We start from the raw sequence: 17,489 nt of genomic DNA on the forward strand, positions 1-17,489 counted from the left end.
GAACAAGAGGACACATAGGTGCCATTGGCATCAGCAGTGAAGGCAGCGCCCGTCGGCGTCAGCGGTGAAGAAGGCAGCGCCCGTCGGCATCGGCGGTGAAGAAGGCAGTGCCCGTCGGCGTCAGCAGTGAAGAAGGCAGTGCCCGTCGGTGTCAGCGGTGAAGGCAGCGCCCATCGGCGTCAGCGGTGAAGAAGGCAGCGCCCATCGGCGTTGTGGCCCTGGGCCAAGGCTCTCTGGGACCCCGGTCCCCCACCACGGGCTCCGCTGTCCCCACCTTGCAGATGAGGAAACAGGTGGGCAAGCTGCACCCGCCCCCACCAGTCAGCCCAGCTGCCACAGCTTCCACCCGTCCTTGCTCTGGAGCCCTTCCTGAAGTCTGTCCAAGGCCACGGGTCCCTCAAAGGCCTCAATGGGCTTTCTGAGCTGACAGTCACCGAGAAGCCAGTGTCTCACTGCTTCCCCCACCCGCCCAGCCCTCACTGCCTGACCCTCCCCCTGCCCTGCAGACAGAGGCTAAAAATACCCTCCTGTCCCCACGTGGCCACCAGCCCAGCCCTGCCCCGCCCTGCAGGCCTCCGTGTCCCCTGGCTGCTGGCTGGGCAGTCCTGCTCTCGGGTCTGTGTTCTCTGCTTCAAGGTCCAGGCTGAGAGGTAGGATCCAGGGGTCTGTGGAACAGGGGACAGCAGAGAGGGTGGGGGGAACCCAGCAGGGAGCAGTAGGGAGGGTGGGTTAGGCCCAGGAGGCCAGGATCACAGCGGGGTGCTTTGGAGACACCCCCTAGCCCTGCCAGTGGCCAAGCCAGGCTCCTCGGGGTGGGGGCTCAGGAGACAGGTTTCCCTCTGTCCCAGCTGGAGAGATGGGAGGGAGGCCAGGCCACCCCTCAATGGCAGCCAGGACCAGTTGGCCACAGTCGCCAGCTTGGCTGGGCTGAGACCGTTTGCTGTCCTGCCCACTCGGCTTCCTCACTCCGGGGCTGGGCAGGAACTAGGGTGAGGCACTGAGACCCTCAGGAAGCCCCAGGCCCATGCAGGGACTCAGGGGTGTCAGCAGGCTCCTGTGAGCCCCCAGGGAAAGTGGGGGCGCTCACACCTGCCGGCCTTGGCCAGGGCAGCAGCTGGCCCAAGACAGCACAACAATGACAGGAATGTGAGGCCTGCAGGCGGTGGCCCAGGGACAGCCCGTCGCCTACTCAGGCCCCAGCTCATCTCCCTGAGGCCCAGGGAGGGCAGAGCCGCCTTCACCAGCTCCAGCACCCCCTTGGGGGGGCCAGGCAGGACCCCATGCATGCAGTCTTGGGTGGGTACGTCGTGTACCGGCCGGGCAGCTGGGGCGTGGGGCCTCCGGCCGCCTGAGCCGCCCTGTGTGCAAGAGCTGGGGCTGGTCAGCGAAGCCTGGCGCACTCCCAGGGGCTTCCCTGCTCCAGGGTCAAAAGGCAGCACCGGGGTCGGGAGGCAGGGGCGCCCCAGCTCCCACTACCTGCATCCGCACCGAGGCCGCCCCAGCCAGGCTCTTGGCCTCCTGGTTCTCCAGCTGAGCTTTGTCATTTCCATGCCACTGGCGTTCCCAAGCATTTGTCCCCGTGGATGCACGGCCGCCAATCCTGCCCAGTACGGCTCTGCGAGGCGCCCCCCAGCGGGCGAACGGCCTCTCCGCCGCGCAGCCTTTCGCCCTGGGGTGACCGAGATGAAGGCTTGAGCATAGACGTGATCTCTCCTAGGAATGGTTGTCTTAGGGTGCGATTCCAGAAGGACACAAGTCACACGCACATAATGACATGAGCCTGGAAGCGGCCTCGCTGACTTCAGCCATGTGAGCGTGGTGTTGTGAAACCCTCCAGAACACTGCCTGCCTTTGGTTGGCCATTTCTGTTTAGCAGCCTCCACCAGGCCACTTGGAATGCAGGGATGAGCCTGGGCCCCCAAGCGGAGCTCTGAGTTCCAACTCCAGCTCCACCACTTCCTAGCTGTGTGATCTTGGGCAAGTGACTGAAACCTTCTGTGACTCAGTCTCCCCAGCTGTAAAAGGGGCAATGATTACACCCACCCTCCAGGACTGCCGTGGGGCTGAGTGGTGAATGCACAGGTGATTTTGCCGAGAGCTTCTTTGCATGCTTGGCATGTGGCCTGGCACCTGGGAGCACCACGGGAATGGGAGCTGCTGTGGCCCCCGAATGGCTTCCCCGGCAACGTGGGATCTGGGACAGAGGACACCTCCCTGGTGTTTGGGTGCCTCCAGGGCCCCTGGGGGTGGGCTCAGTGTAGCCCAGGGTTGTGGAAGAGGCCCAGAGCATGGGTTCTCCTGCCAGCCTGTCTTGCCCTGAATGCCTGGCCATGGGGAGGTCTCCCACCCTCTCTGAACCTCAGTTTCCTCACTGCAAATGGGAATGCCACCTGCCCTACCTTGCAGGGTTCCAGGAGTGGCTTGAGGCAGATGGCGGGTAAAGTGATTGGCACATGGTCCTCAGCCTGTGTTTATCAAGGGATGAAAGGGCTGATGGACAGACTGGACAGGTTGCTCAGCTGGATGAGACCGTCCCCTCTTTACTGACCCTGCTCTCTTCTCTCCTAGGAGCTCAGGCGGCTCCAGGCACCTCTTCCCTTGAGTGGGCACGGCATCATGGTGCGGAACGTGGATGACCTGAATTTCCACCTGCCCTCGCACGCCCAGGACATGCTGGAGGGCCTGCAGCGGCTGCGCTCTCAGCCTAAGCTGGCAGATGTGACACTGCTGGTGGGTGGCCGGGAACTGCCATGCCACCGTGGCCTCCTGGCCCTCAGCAGCCCCTACTTCCACGCCATGTTTGCGGGTGACTTCGCCGAGAGCTCCTCTGCGCGCGTGGAGCTGCGGGACGTGGAGCCAGCTGTGGTGGGGCAACTGGTGGACTTTGTGTACACGGGCCGGCTGACCATCACACAGGGCAATGTGGAGGCGCTGACACGCACAGCTGCACGCCTGCACTTCCCCTCCGTGCAGAAGGTCTGCGGCCGCTACCTGCAGCAGCAGCTGGATGCTGCCAACTGCCTGGGCATCTGTGAGTTTGGGGAGCAGCAAGGGCTGCTGGGCGTGGCTGCCAAGGCCTGGGCCTTCCTGCGAGAGAACTTTGAGGCTGTGGCACGTGAGGATGAGTTCCTTCAGCTTCCCCGAGACCGGCTGGCCACTTGTCTGGCCAGCGACCTGCTGCAGGTGCAGCCAGAGCAAAGCCGGCTTGAGGCCCTGCTGCGCTGGGTGCGCCATGACCCGCAGGTCCGGGCTGCCCACCTGCCCGAGCTGCTCAGCCTGGTGCACCTGGACGCCGTGCCCAGGCCCCGCGTGCAGCAACTGCTGGCCACAGAGCCCCTGATCCAGGAGTCGGAGGCATGCCGGGCAGCCCTGTCCCAGGGCCATGATGAGGTGAGTGAGCAGCTGGGAGGCCCCCATCCCTGGGAAGCAGGGCAAACACCCACCTGCGTAGGGACAGAGTGAGGGGTGGACATCCCAAGGTGCACTCGGACCTTGCACTGCTCCTTGTTTGGGCCAGTTCCCTGTGAGGACATCAGCATTCACCCTCAAGTGCGGACTGTGCCTCAGTGTGCCACACCCTGGGTGCCGGCGGGGGGAATGTAGAAGTGGTAAGATCTGACCCTGTCTGGAAGGAGCCTGCACTCAGTGGGACAAACCTGGAAACACGTCTCAGGCAGTGTGGAAGGGCCAAACACATGCCCAGGATGCATTCTGGGAGGGGCTGGCAGTCAGGGAGGGCTCTCCGGAGGAGGCAGCATCTGAGTTGGGCCTTAGAGGAGGAATAGGAGATTGCAAGGAGAAAAAGAAGGGAAACCATCCAGGCAGGTGGCACAGCTTGTGCACAGGCAAAGGAGGCACAGATAGGCCTGGCAGTCCGCCCGAGCTTTTACGGGGTGCCACTTCCTGTTTGTGCTGGCGGTGGGCCTGGCGGGGAGGGCGGGTCATGATGGAGTGACAGGTCTGGGAGTGGCTGCTCGGTCAGCTGCCTGACACCCTGCTCAGCGGCCTTGCTCCAGGGCACTCTAAAGGAGGCAAGTCCGGGGACAAAGAGTGGCTTGGGCTGACGGTCCTCAGGCCCGGGGTGAAGTGAGGAGAGGGGAAAACCCTAACCCCTGTCCCCACTGGATGCCAGCCAGTCACAGAGCACCCGGCCTCCTGCTGGAGCTGGCTTCAGAGCCTTACCTGGAGGCAGTCACCTTGTATTCTAAATGCTGGCAGTGGGACATCTGGGGGGTCCATCGGGGGGCCAGGATGGGTGGCTGTGGGGGAGCCCTAGACAGTGACTGCTTACCGGATGTTCCTAAGGCGGCCAGCGTTTCCCACTGAGCCAGGACACCCTCGTGCTGCCTGCTAGAGGCCACCCAGGGAGCAGGGGCAGGGAGAAGCTCATGCGTGGCGCTGCAGACCTGCTGCGGGGTGGGTTCTGAAGGCGGTTCAGGAATGGACCTGAAAGGCACGCGGCTGTGAGGAGGGCCAGCTTGTGCACTCAGGCAACATGCATGCCCACGTGCACACACAATGCACACACATGCTGAGGCCTGCCCAGGACACTCAGGGGCTCTGGGCATGGGGAGACGTCGCTGTTGCTCTGATCCTGGCCTCCCACCCCACAGGCGCCACCCACCCTCCGGCAGAAGCTGGAGGAGGTCCTGGTGGTGGTGGGCGGGCGGGCGCTGGAGGAGGATGAGGCAGGCGAGGAGCTCACCCCCCACCTTGGGAACTTTGCCTTCTACAACAGCAAGGCCAGTAAGTACCCCTCTCGTGCCCGGGCCCGTCTGCTGTCCCTCGGTCCCGGCAGGAGCTGCTGTGCCCTCGTTGCAGGTAGAGCAAGTGAGGCGTATACAGGACCTCACCCGGGGGCTGCAGAGGAGCCTGGGCGCCCCAGTGGGGAGGAAGGCTGGAGGCACTACTGTTCCCTTTCCCTGCAGCCAGAGCCCGGGACTCTGGTCCCTTTTAGGCCCTGGGGCTGGTGCACAGGGCTCAACGGCCCAGACTGCACCCTGTGGGGTGGGCAGCCAGACCGCTGCCCTCCCCATGCACCCCGCTCGGTGCACCTGACAGGGGAATCAAGACCCCAAGGGGAGAGCGGGGTTGGGGTGAGGGGTGCAGGCAGCTGGAGCAGTGAGAGCTCAGCATCTGGGTGAGCCCAAACGGGGCTCCTATCCCAGCCCTCCAGCAGCTGACCTCACCGCTCTGAGCCTCAGTTTCCTCTTCTGTGAAATGGGCTGCTGCTTCTTCCTCACACAGTTGCAGGGAGCCCTGAAGTGGGCGCTGAGACCAGGTCTGCCATTTGGCGGGAAAGGAGGCATGGGGTCCCCTCAGAGGCTCTGGAGGCCCCCCCGCACTGGCCCCAGGGGGTGCTTTGGAAAGGGCTGATGCAGGCTGGCTGGTTGGTAGGTCGCCAACTATCCCCATGGCGTCAACAACTGGCAGGCTCCAGGAAGCCCGAGGCCGGCTGTTGGGGTCAGGGGCTGACGAGGGGATTTGGGGCTGACGTCAGGAGGGAACAGCTGTCCCTCAGACCTGGGCGGGAGGTGGGGATGCTGGCAGGAAGGGCCTATTGACGGCCGGGCAATCCCCACCCTGGAATGACAGAGCCATGAGTCACGGGGACACGGCCTCTGCCCACCATGCCAGGCTCTGCTCCCAGGGTGGCCTGGAATATTCCACATCTCCCCAAAATGGTCATAAACAGTAAACAGTCTTCCTAGGGGACATCCAAAGGCCTGGGTCTCTTCCACAAATACCCAAAACATGTTCATTTATAGGACTTTACCATTTCCGAATTTATTGTCTTATCTTGATTTTCCAAAGCATTTTCTCATCTTTTGCCTCAGTTTACCTCTTGTAGCTCCAAGAGCCAGGCTTAACTTGGGCACGTTGCTCTGCCCACAGCCATAGCAGTAATAATCCTAACAGCCGTCATCAGCTGAGCAGTTCCGTGAAGCCCTCATAGCTCCTGGGAGGCAGATGTCACCCGCATTCTACAAGGGAACTGAGGCTGGGGTTTGCCCAAGGACACACGGCTGGGGTACAGCAACTGGGATTGGGACCTGCTCTGCCTGCTGCAGGGCCTGTGCCCAATCCCCTGTATGTGCCCGAGAGGGCAGGGAAGGAGGAAGGGGAAGGGGAAGGTATGCTGCTGGTGTCATCACCCACTAGTGACACCCACAGATCAGGCCACTTAACCCACACTCATCTGACTGAAAGGCAGACCCAGGGGCTGAATGGTCCATTTGGGGTCAGTGGGGTCAACTGCAGGGTCAAGGTGAGACCCTGGCCTCCAAAGCCTGGCTGCTCCTCCCAGGGGCTAGCCCGTGTCTACTCTGAGTCCTAGGCTCTGTGGAGGGGGTGGAAAGCCAAAGGGCATAGGACCCCCTGTGCCCCCGCACCAATGCCACCCTGCCCCTCCCTTTCCCCACCAGGGAAGGGGGCATTTCTGCAGTGGTGCGTGGAAAGGCACCCGGGAAGCGGGAGTGGGGATGGCTCCAGCAGGGAGCCTGGCAGCCTGACCCTTCTGCCTCTCTCCTCCTGCCAGAGAGGTGGATGGCACTTCCAGACTTCCCTGACTACCACAAGTGGGGTTTCTCCCTGGCAGCCCTGAACAATGCCATCTATGTCACAGGTGAGCAGCTTGGGGGCCCTTCTGGGGATGCTCTGCCCAGCCAAGCACTGGGCACAGTGCAGCCCCTCTGAAACCGACTCCCCACACTCTGTGGGTCCCTGATGGTTAGCCACAGCTTGTCCAGGCCTTACCATGCGTGTGAAAACAAGGACACTTAAAATCCATGTCACTTGTGGGAGCTGGGAGCCGTTCCTGTACACAGGCTGGCGTGGGCCAACCTCTGCACCACACAGCTCCTTCTGTGGAGGCTCCAGATCTGCCCGCTGAGTGCTGCGCTGGCTCTGTGTGGCTCTGAGTGGCTCTGAGTGGCTGCTGCGGACCTTCAGCACGGGTGCCACGAGGTTCCAAGTGGCCTTTGGTGGGAAGCCCCAGGCCTGGGTGGTTGACCAGGTGGTCCCCAGAAGGAGTCGTGTGACGCAGGGGTCACTTTGCTCTTTCCTATCTCAGAAGTTGGGGTTCCTTGTACGATTTGGTAGGGAACAAGCTTCCGCTGATAGGGCCTTAAACTACTGATCTTGTCCCCCTTGTTTATGGGGGATGGAGGGTCCTGTGTAGTCACACAGCTCCGCTGCGCTACCCCGGTCCCACCCTGGCTCACCATGTTGGCAGTCACGGCCTGGCATGGGAGGAGAGCCCTGGACATTGGTACCCAGACCCCACTGGCCTGGTGTCCCAGGCAGGTGGTACCCATGTAGACAGAACTTCTCCCGGCAGGTGGCTCTCGGGGCACCAAGACAGACACCTGGTCAACCACTCAGGCCTGGTGCTTCCCGCTGAAGGAGGCCGCCTGGAAGCCCGTGGCGCCCATGCTGAAGGCCCGCACCAACCACGCCAGCGCGGCGCTCAACGGGGAGGTCTACGTCATCGGCGGTAAGGCCTTCCTCTCCACGCCTCCCCGGGGCCTGGTTCTAGCCTCTCATCCCTGCAGCTACAGGAGAGCCCCATGCTGGCCTCAGAGACCACAGAGATGCCGCTCCCACTGCCACCCTCAGGGCTCTCTGTCTGGTGGGGCAGGCCAGTCGCAGGCTAGGGCTCCTGACCAGGTGGGCCATCGAGACCCACGCCCGGGCGTCCTCCCTGGCCAGCTCCCAGTGCCTCTGCTGTGCTGGGACAGAGATGGCAGGGCAGTAAGTCAGCCCCGGGAGGGGTCCTGGGGAACTGCAGTGGGGACAGGCACACCCGTCTGCCAGCACCCGCAGCTACAGCAAGGAGTCACCCAGGAGCCTTCACTGATTAAAGAAACATTGAAAAACAAAATGTGGCAGCTCACTCTTGTAATCTCAGCACTTTGGGAGGTGAGGCAGGGGACTGCTTGAGCCTATGAGTTTGAAACCAGCCTGGGCAACTTAGAGAGACCCTGTCTCCCTTTTTAAAATTATTTATTTATTTATTTATTTATTTATATTAATTTTTGAGACAGAGTCTTGCTCTGTCACCCAGGCTGGAGTGCAGTGGCACGATCTCAGCTCTCTGCAGCCTCCCTCTGCCAGGCTCAAGTGATCTTCCCACCTCAGCCTCCTGAGTAGCTGGGATTACAGGCACGTGCCACCACACTCAGCTAATTTTTGTATTTTTAGTAGAGATGGGGTTTCACCATATTGGCCAGGCTGGTCTCGAACCCCTGACCCCCGGTGATCCACCTGCCTCGGCCTCCCAACATGCTGGGATTACAGGAGTGAGCCACTGTGCCCAGACAGTAAAATTTTTTTTAAAAAAATAGCCAGGTGTGGTGTCATGTGCCGGCCAAGGTGCACCACTGCGCTCCAGCCTGGGCGACAGAGCAAGACCCAGTCTCAAAAAGGAAAAAGAAAGCAAGAAAGAGAAAGAAAAGGAAGGAAGCGGGGAGTGCGGGAAGGAGGGGACGGGAAGGGGAGGAAGACATGTGGCCCCAAAGCTCTGTAGGTGACCAACTGGCCTTAAGGCCACTTCTAATGCCCCACCTGTCCCAGCTGTTCCCTTTCTCTCAGTGGCTACCATGTCCCCAACCAGAGACCAGAAAGCACCAAGGGGTCCCGAGCCCAGGGCTTGTGAGGTCCCCAGGTGCTCCCAGGGGCCCAGGCCAGGGCCCGCTCTCCCCAGGAGAGGTCCCCATCCCTGTCACACCCAGACTCTCTGTGGGACTGGAAGGGAGCTGCCTACAGCTCCAGGGTCTCACAACCAGCTCTCCCAGGGCTGTGTCCCTCGTTCCAGTTCAGAGCACCCCAGGAAATGACTCCCAGCACGTGAGGGGCCTGGGGACGGGCGGCCTCCTGAGGGCTCCCTGCCAGCCGCTTTCCGAACATCCGCCTCAGCTCGAGCTGCAGAACGGGGCATTTCTAGGCCCTGGGTGTCCACCCCCCATACCCCTTCCTGGTGGCATGGCCTTAGGAGGTGCTGGCGCCTCTCAGAGCCTCAGCTTCCCCATCTGTGAAATGAGGAGCCCACCCCACCTCCCACCAGGGTGGTCCCTGCTGCCTTACAAAGCCCCAGTCCCTGAGTTTCCAGGCCTGACCTCCTCCCAGCCCTGACCCACCCCGCCCTCGCCCCGCAGGCACCACCCTGGATGTGGTGGAGGTGGAGAGCTACGACCCCTACACAGACAGCTGGACGCCTGTCAGCCCAGCCCTCAAATACGTCAGCAACTTCTCGGCCGCCGGCTGCCGGGGCCGGCTCTACCTGGTGGGCTCCAGCGCCTGCAAGTACAACGCCCTGGCCCTGCAGTGCTACAGCCCTGTCACAGGTGGGCAGGGCCCAGGGACAGAGGACAGGGGACCGCAGGCCCCTTCGGCAGGCAACAGTCCCCTCGAAGTGATGTCAAGGGTGGGGCTCCCGAGGACAGGGGGCGCCCGTGTGGAGAGGGCAGGTGGCCACAGGCTCTCACAAAGAGAAGGGGATGTGGAGGAAGGCAGGGCCCGAGGGGTCGGGGACCCACTGCGTCACCTCTGCAGAGTCCCAGCGCAGAGGCGAGCTGCACATCTGTCCTGCCCAGCCTTAGGGCAGCAGCAGGCTGGGGCTGGGGGCAGGGTGCCAGTGACCTGAGCCCAGCACCTGGCAGCTGCCTGGCTGCTCTTCTACCTGAAAGGGCCTTGAGGGCTGGGAGCAGTGACCCCCGACCTCCTAGGCCCCGAGGCCCATCTTGGGCTCTGGATTCCGTGCCAGAGTTTGAGGCCCAGCCCAGCCCCACTGAACTCTGAGCCGGACACCCCTGGCCCTGGTCTCCAGTCCTGTTTCACCCTCTAGACAGTGTAGATGGTGTCGGGGACAGTGTGGATGGTGTCGGAGACAGTGTAGATGGGGCGGGGACACTGTGGATGGTGTCGGGGACACTGTGGACGGTGGGATGGTGTCGGGGACACTGTGGATGGGGGCGGGGACACTGTGGATGGGGGCGGGGACAGTGTAGATGGGGTGGGGACACTGGATGGTGGCAGGGACAGTGTGGATGGGGGCGGGGACACTGTGGATGGGGGCGGGGACACTGGATGGGGGCGGGGACAGTGTGGATGGTGTCAAGGACAGTGTGATGGTGGCGAGGACAGTGTAGATGGTGGCGGGGACACTGGATGGTGGCAGGGACAATGTAGATGGTGGCGGGGACAGTGTGGATGGTGGCAGGATCCATTCTAAGGCGTGGCTGTGAGGACCCCTCAAGTGACTAACTGGGCCCAGGGTCCATGCAAGGCCCATCGGTACCAGGCCCAGGGGTGGGGGCTGGGCAGGGAGGAGGTAGCGATTCAGGGGCCCCCAGCAGTCCCCAGTCAGGATGGGGGGTGGCAGCCAGGCCAACGCCGCCTCCCACGGGGAGAGTCCTGAGGGACACTGCACCCTCCGCAGCCCCTCACTTATGCTGCAGCCTTGTGAGGGGTCACTGCCCCCAGAGGGAGAGAGCGAGGCTGGGTGAGAGGCAGGCGTGGGTCCCTCCAGCTGCACCGCAGGAACCTACTCCCATTTCACAGATGGGCTCATTGAGGTTCAAAGAGGCACTGAGCCGGGGCCCCTCAGAGTAGGGGAGCCAGCCCTGGCCACCCTGGTGACAGTGGCCAGTGCCCGTACCCCCGCAGATGCGTGGAGTGTGATTGCCTCGCCCTTCCTGCCCAAGTACCTGTCCTCGCCACGCTGTGCCGCGCTGCACGGGGCGCTCTACCTCATCGGGGACAATACCAAGAAGGTCTACGTGTACGACCCCGGGGCCAACCTGTGGCAGAAGGTGGGTCCCCTCTCCCCGTGTGTGAGCCCTGCCCGGGACTCCTGACAGAGAGCCAGCCTGGGAAGTGAGGATGGCGTGCCCACAGAGGGCCCACAATGAAGGGGGTGACACAGACTGAGATCCCCCCCAGGCTACAAGGTGACAACAGTGCCCTGGCCCGAGTCTCCTTGAGGACAGGGGAGACAGTGACAGTGGGAGACGTGGCTCAGGGTTGCTGGCCACTGGTGCTCTGTCCTTGCACGGCCAGCTTCCTACAGAGGGGTGGCCTGTCCACCTTCTCAGGGAGCAAAACCAGGTTCAGCTGGAGGCTGCTATAGGGACAAGAGGGAGTGCGTCCTCTGCCCCTGGTGGCCAAGCCAGGGAGGGGGTTCCTGAGCTGAGCATGAGCTGAGAGCAGCCAGCCCCGTGGCTTTCCTGTTGTCCTCAGCACTTCCACCATGTCCCCTCTCTGACCATCAGTCCCTGAGGAAGGGGAGGAGGTGGACCTCTGGGCAGCTTCTGTGGTGGAGGGGACAGTGCCCAGGAGGTTGGGCATGGGTGTTGGCACCAAGCCAGATGCCCTGGGCCTGCCCACCTACCCCAAGTCCCTGTAGGCTGAGAAGGTGGCACTCCCTGCAGCCACCCTCCAGGCTGCCAGCCTGGTGACAACAGTTCCTCTGCAGTCCTGCTGCCCACAGCTGTCCCCTGGCGTCAGTGCTCAGCTGACCCAAGGGCCCCATTACAGCGGTGAGACAGGTGCAGGGTGGGCCCTGCCAGGCAGCATGTGCTCTCCCAGCTGGGCTACAGCCAGGCCTTCCTCCAGCCCAGGCCGTTGACCCAGGCTCAGGGCCAGCACAGGAGGGCTCTGCCTTGCCGTCTCCGGGCCTGGGTCCCCCCTTTTCCCTGTCTTCATCTGCAGACAGACAGGTCTCCCGCTTCCCGCCCGCCTGGGCTCTTCCTGAAGCCGCAGCTCTCTCCAGCCTCTGGAAAGCTGCCAGCCTCACCCCACAACCCCGCTCAGGGGCACTCCCAAGGCTAGAGACTGAGCAGGGGGTGCCGGGGGGAGGCGAGGGGGCCCATCCATGGCGGGCTAGGCTCTCCCCGGGTGTCTGCTGGGGCTGAGCCACACCCGTCTCCTGTGAGACAGGGAAGCCTCAGTGAAGCCTCAAGTCAGGCAGACTCCCCGGGAGGCAGCTCTGGGCTCAGGCCTCAGGGCCCCTTCTGACTGCAGGGGTGGACGTGCCATCCCGAGGGATGAGGGTCAAGAGGGAAATGGGCCTCCCCACTAAGAGAAGAGTCGGAGGAAGCTCGAGGGGCTGGGCGGGCTGCCCAGGGACTCTGCTCTGGTGCCCTGGAGGGGTCTGGGCCAGGTGGCTGGCCGTCCTCTCTGCCGCTCCCCCGACCCTGCCAAGTGCACCCTCAGCCCTGTCTCCGGCCTCCGCCTGCAGGACACTAACCCGCTGACTGTGCGCAGGTGCAGTCCCAGCACAGCCTACATGAGAACGGCGCGCTGGTGCCACTGGGTGACGCGCTGTACGTGACGGGCGGCCGCTGGCAGGGCATGGAAGGCGACTACCACGTGGAGATGGAGGCCTACGACACGGTTCGGGACACCTGGACCCGCCACGGCGCCCTGCCCCGGCTCTGGCTCTACCACGGGGCCTCCGCCGTCTTCCTGGACGTGTCCAAGTGGACGCGGCCCTTCAGCCCTGCCCAGGAGCACTAAGCCAGGGCGGGCTCCCCGGGGAGGGGCCCCCACAGCAGCCCCTCATCGCCCTGTGGAACGGTCCCCTTTCATTTTCGCTTATTTGTCCACTTGGAGATACCGTTCCTTCCAGGGCTTGGGCTGGGCTCGGGCCACCGGGGGTGATGAGACGGCACGGCTCGGAGGACACAGCCTTGGTCTCTGCGGCCACCACACTCCAAGCTGAGCAGTGACAAGGGCCTGAGTGCTGGACGCCGGCATAACAGGGACAGGAAGCTCTGCTGCCCCGGGGTTGCAGAGACCTCCGAGAGAGGAGCGGGAGCCGGCCAGCGTTCCCAGAGCTCACACGCTCCGCTCCTGCCCCTGGGCCCCAGCAGGGGCTTCGGGAGCAGTTACATGAATGTAGGGTGAACACAGAGTGTCCAGGAAGCTGAGGCTGCTGGAGAGGGCAGGCCCCGGAGATGGGGTCAGCACCAGGTCCTCGTGGGCCTGCTTCTGCCTGGCTCACAGCAGCGTGACTGCGCCGGCCACCTTCCCTTTCTAGGCTTCAAGCTCCGCGTCCATCACACACGGGGCTGGCTGTGTGGGCTTTGGGTCCCCACACAGCCTCTGCATGTTGGTGCTGTGGACAAAGGAGGCCCTCACTCAACTCTTGCACCCAGTGGGCAGCGCCCACAGAGGCCCCAGGAAGGAGGGAGGAGAGCGTGGGGGCAGGCCGGAGGGCCCCAGGGAGGTGAGCAGGAGAGGCTGCTCTCGGAAGGGATGGCCTCCGTCTCTGTGTCAGAACAAAGGCTTTTCATCAGAATGAAATTTTCCACCAGGAGATGACTCTTGGGTGTGTTGGTGGCAGTCTCCTGAGGGTGGGGGTGGCATCTGATGGGCCCCCTGACAGCTGCAGCCCGACTCCTGCTGGCTCAGGCTCCCAGTGCTTCTCCCCTATCCTGAATGAGGCACCCACCTTTGTAGCTAAGGAGACAATGAAGGACTGTCCCTGTGTGCCCAGTGGCATGTCCTCACTGCCACAGGCCCCACCCTGGCACATGGGGCTAGAAGTCAGGAGTTAGGCCCAGCCAGGCACAGGCTCTGGCACTGCCCCGAGGAGGCCTCGGGCAGCTCCCATCTCCCGCCAGATCCAGGTTTCCTCTCCAGGCCAGCCCATGGGTTCCTCCTGAACTGCCCCCCTGCCCTGGGGACCAGAGGGGCCTCTGACATCCTTGGGTTCTGAGGATAGGAACTCCTGGGTCTCTGGAGCTTTCATAGGTAGGGTCCACTTTGCTCTCTGACCTGACCTCTCATACCCCCTTTCTTTTTTTTAAGATGGAGTCTCGCTCTTGTCACCCAGGTTGCAGTGCAGTGGTGAGATCTTGGCTCACTGCAACCTCTGCCTCCCTGGTTCAAGCGATTCTCCTGCCTCAGCCTCTCAAGTAGCTGGGATTACAGGCACCGCCACCACACCTGGCTAATTTTGCATTTTTAGTAGAGATGGGATTTCACCATGTTGGCCAGGCCGGTCTCGAACTCCTGACCTTGTGATCTGCCCACTTTGGCCTCCCACAGTGCTGGGATTACAGGGAGTGGGCTGGGTGCAGTAAGAAGTGAGTTGACCCTGGAGGGCCATACAGGGTGGGGCCTCTGGGTGCTTCCAAAGGAACAAGAGCCGGGAGCTGAGGCCTTTGGTGGCAGGTGGGTTGGATCAAGCAAGGGTGAGCGTTTCTGGGGCCCTGGGCTCTGTTTCCATGTGGAAATCCGAAATGTTTTCTAGACAGTGATGGAAGGAGTTCAGCCAAAGGGCTGTTTAAAAACAAAACCTCCATGTAAACCATTTCTGCAAAAATATTTTAAATAAAACTGAAGACATGAAATGTCAAAATAGGCTGACTTTGATCACAAAGTAGTGAAAAGGGCCGCATGCCAGAGCAAGGCCCGCTGTCCACTCCTGCACACCCCATGGGAATACAGGCGGCTGCGGGTGGAGGGCACCAGCATCTCCAGGGCCTGGCTCCCAGCTTTGAGGTGCCAAAGTGCACCTCGCCCAATCAGCTGGGCTCCTGATTCAGGGGGCCACTGCACCCCACAGGTTCCCAGGAGGAAAGAGGCGGCCTGCTGGGCATTCAGGTGAGTGGCTGAGGAGAGTTTCCTGACGGCCTCTCCCCATGCTGTGGGCAGGGTGAAGGGAGCGCAGCAGCTGGAGAGGCGTCCCAGGACAGCGGCAGTGGGGAGCGCCACCCCTTCTATCTTGGGGGAAGGGAAAGGGCAGACAGAGACTCCAGGGAGCTGCTGAGAGAGGGCCTTGGCAGGAGGGCGCAGCCACCACCCCCATGGCCGGGCTGGGAGGAAGTGGCAGAGCCCATCCCCCGCCCTCCCCCTCTGGCCTGTCCCCTGTCTCCCACCAGTGCCTCCTACAGGCCAAATCCAACCAGGATCCAGAGGGAAGAGAGGCCATTGACCGGCTGTAGTGGCCACTCAGGGACAGAGAACAGGTGGAGAAGGTGGCCAGGGCACCAGGACGGTGGCCAGAAGGTCCATCACTCGTCACCCACTTGAGAGCTTTGCATGGAGAGACACTGATGCGCTCGTTCACCAAGGGACATCATTGGGCAGCCACGGCATCCCCTCCCGCCATCAAAATCCCAGGCAAGCAAGGACTCGTGAGAAGGCGTGAGGCCAATACGGGCTTCTAGAAAGGGGAGTGCGTAGACTTGGAACATGTGCAAAGCCCGCAGGGGTGTGCGGGTGAAACCCACCTCTCCCGCCCCACGTGCTCATGTCGTCCAGAGGATGCTGGGTAAACTGAGGCTCCTTAGCCTTCAGTGAGCCCACAGGGCCCTCAGCCAGGCCCAGCACTGCCAGCTCTAACTCAGCTCCCCTGGGTCCCCAGCCGAGCCAGGCCCTATGCACACTTCCAGCCACTTGCACTGGACCTGAGTTTTCCAGCACCTCCCAGACAGGCCCCTTTTATTACTGGCATCTTCCCTGTTCAGGCAGGGACAGTGGTTGCTGGGATCAGGCCACTGACACCCTCATGTGACTGTGATTAAATGGACTGGTCACCTGATAGTTTTCCATAGTCAGTGTAGACCATGACATAGTTTGGAGATTTGTCCCCTCCGAATGTCCTCGGTGCTGGAGGTGTGCCTGGTGGGAGGCGTCTCAATCATGGGGGCAGATCCCTCATGCAGAGTGTGGTGCAGTAACGGTGGTGCGTTCACAGAGGGTTGGTCGTTAAAGAGCCTGGCACCTCCGCCGCGCTCCCTTACTCCCTCACCGTGTGACACCTGCTCCCCTTCCCCTCCCGCCAGGAGGGGAAACTTCCTGAGGCCTCAGCAGAAGCAGATGCTGGCGCCATGCTTCCTGTACCCCTGCAGAACTGTGAGCCAAATAAATCTCTTTTCTTTATAAATTACCCAGCCTCAGGTTTTCCTTTATAGCAAGAAAACAGACGGATACAGGCCACACTCCAGCTGGCTGGGCAATCAGTTGATCCAGTTGAAAGCAGGCATATGGATGGAGAATGGGCCAAGGCCTAAGAAGAGAGAGGGCCCGCCATGTACACAGGTAAGATGTCTGCACCTCTGGGCTGTGTCGCTCGCCTTCCATCCCGTGCCCAGCACGGTGCCAGCTGCCTGGTCTGAAGTGTGGCTGCTGGTGTGCATGTGCCGCTGCTTCTCCTGGGCTCTGCGGCACCGGGTACATGGCAGCGCAGCCAGGCGTGTGGCTGTCACTGAGAGTGAGGAGGACTAGGACAAGAATCTCCATGGGGTAGTGTCCTGTTTGGAACAGACCCCACTAGCCATCGTGACTCCCTCAGAAGCCAGGGTGATTTGGATCACAGTCACATTTAAGGATGTGATTCTTTCCAAAATGGCATTGCATTCAACCGAGAGGTGAGCTAAAGACAATTCTTTTAATTAATCTATTAAAATCATGTAGACAATTAGCAGAAAACTCAAGAGACCCTCTGGGCAGAAGTGAGGAAGAACTGTCCCCCATGAGACCCGAGACTGCCCACACGCCCATGCAGGAGGCCACAGCGGAGTCCGAGGGCTCAGCCTGGTACCCGGCACATCGCAGGAACTGCGCAAATGCTCACTGAACTGAACCCAATCTGTGCATTCTCCAGAACAACTGACCTCAAGCTGTAGGGGCCAGACCTGGATGTGGCTTCATCTGGTGGCTCCATGACCTTGGGCTAATTCTGAGATCTGAGCCTCAGTTTCCTCATCTGTGCAATGGGGATAATCACATGATTCGCAAATCAGATGACGCCGTGGGCTTGCTTGAAGGCCCAGTAAACAGCGAAGGCTGCCCACCTGGGCCTTGGGAGGCCACACAACAAGCTGACTTCACGCTCCCACTGTTTTCGGGGTAAAGGAAGCTTTTATTCCCATGACTTCATCGGCAAAGGTCCTTCCTCTGGAGGAAGAGAGCAGAGTGGGAACAGCTTAGCTGCATGAGGCTGCTGGGAAGCCAGGCCCAGGCTGTGACATGAGGGCCCAAGAATGAGGATTAGATTTCAGCCAGGCGTGAAGGCGCGTGGGGGAGGCGCCTCCTGCTCCAATGATCCCCATTCTGTGACTGCTCATTCAGCCCTTCCACCCTGGGACACACTGACCGGCCCGATGACGGCCCCACTTCTGACCCGTGGGCTGCCTCTGCAGGGAAGGCCCCCATTTCTGGTGCTCCTTGATCTGTGTGATTCTTTGCTAAGCTCCATGTTCCTCTGAGTGAAAGCCACTTTGAAATGTGACTACAGGCCATGCAGGGGCCCCACCTGGAGCCCCCAGCCTCTCTGCCGTCCGCCCCCAGCCCAGGCGGTGCCATTCCCTCGTGGCAGCGTTACAGGAGGCTGCCCCGGCACCAGAACCGATTTGATTTGGGCCCTCTGGCAGGGCCTATGACATCACTAGGATTGTTCATTGTTTGGGAAAATAACTTTTTCACATGGTAACGGCTCCTGTCCTCAATGCTGGCCTGAAAGCTGGGCCCCCCACTGT

The 17,489-nt window shown here is 61.7% G+C and overlaps 1 protein-coding gene across 3 annotated transcripts; it reads left to right on the forward strand.

Moving 5' to 3' along the window:
* Positions 1 to 565: 565 nt before the first annotated feature.
* KLHL30 (kelch like family member 30) lies at positions 566 to 15,515 on the forward strand. 3 transcript variants are annotated; one of them, XM_012473476.2, is made up of 9 exons: positions 632 to 650; positions 1,964 to 2,082; positions 2,569 to 3,390; positions 4,614 to 4,746; positions 6,539 to 6,625; positions 7,340 to 7,495; positions 9,156 to 9,344; positions 10,666 to 10,811; positions 12,265 to 15,514. In XM_012473476.2, exons 3-9 carry the CDS (start codon positions 2,617 to 2,619, stop codon positions 12,514 to 12,516), a joined length of 1,737 nt encoding a protein of 578 aa, XP_012328899.2. In that variant the 5' UTR covers positions 632 to 650; positions 1,964 to 2,082; positions 2,569 to 2,616; the 3' UTR covers positions 12,517 to 15,514. The 3 variants fall into 3 exon arrangements, with proteins under 3 accessions (XP_012328898.2, XP_012328900.2, XP_012328899.2); XM_012473475.2 differs by lacking the exon at positions 1,964 to 2,082 and having other exon boundaries at positions 566 to 650; XM_012473477.2 differs by lacking the exons at positions 1,964 to 2,082; positions 7,340 to 7,495 and having other exon boundaries at positions 598 to 650; positions 12,265 to 15,515.
* The last annotated feature ends 1,974 nt before the right edge of the window (positions 15,516 to 17,489 follow it).

The sequence above is a fragment of the Aotus nancymaae genome, unplaced genomic scaffold (assembly GCF_030222135.1).
Source record: "Aotus nancymaae isolate 86718 unplaced genomic scaffold, 86718_ANA_hifiasm-v0.15.2.pri h1tg000031l, whole genome shotgun sequence".
Lineage (NCBI taxonomy): Eukaryota > Metazoa > Chordata > Mammalia > Primates > Aotidae > Aotus > Aotus nancymaae.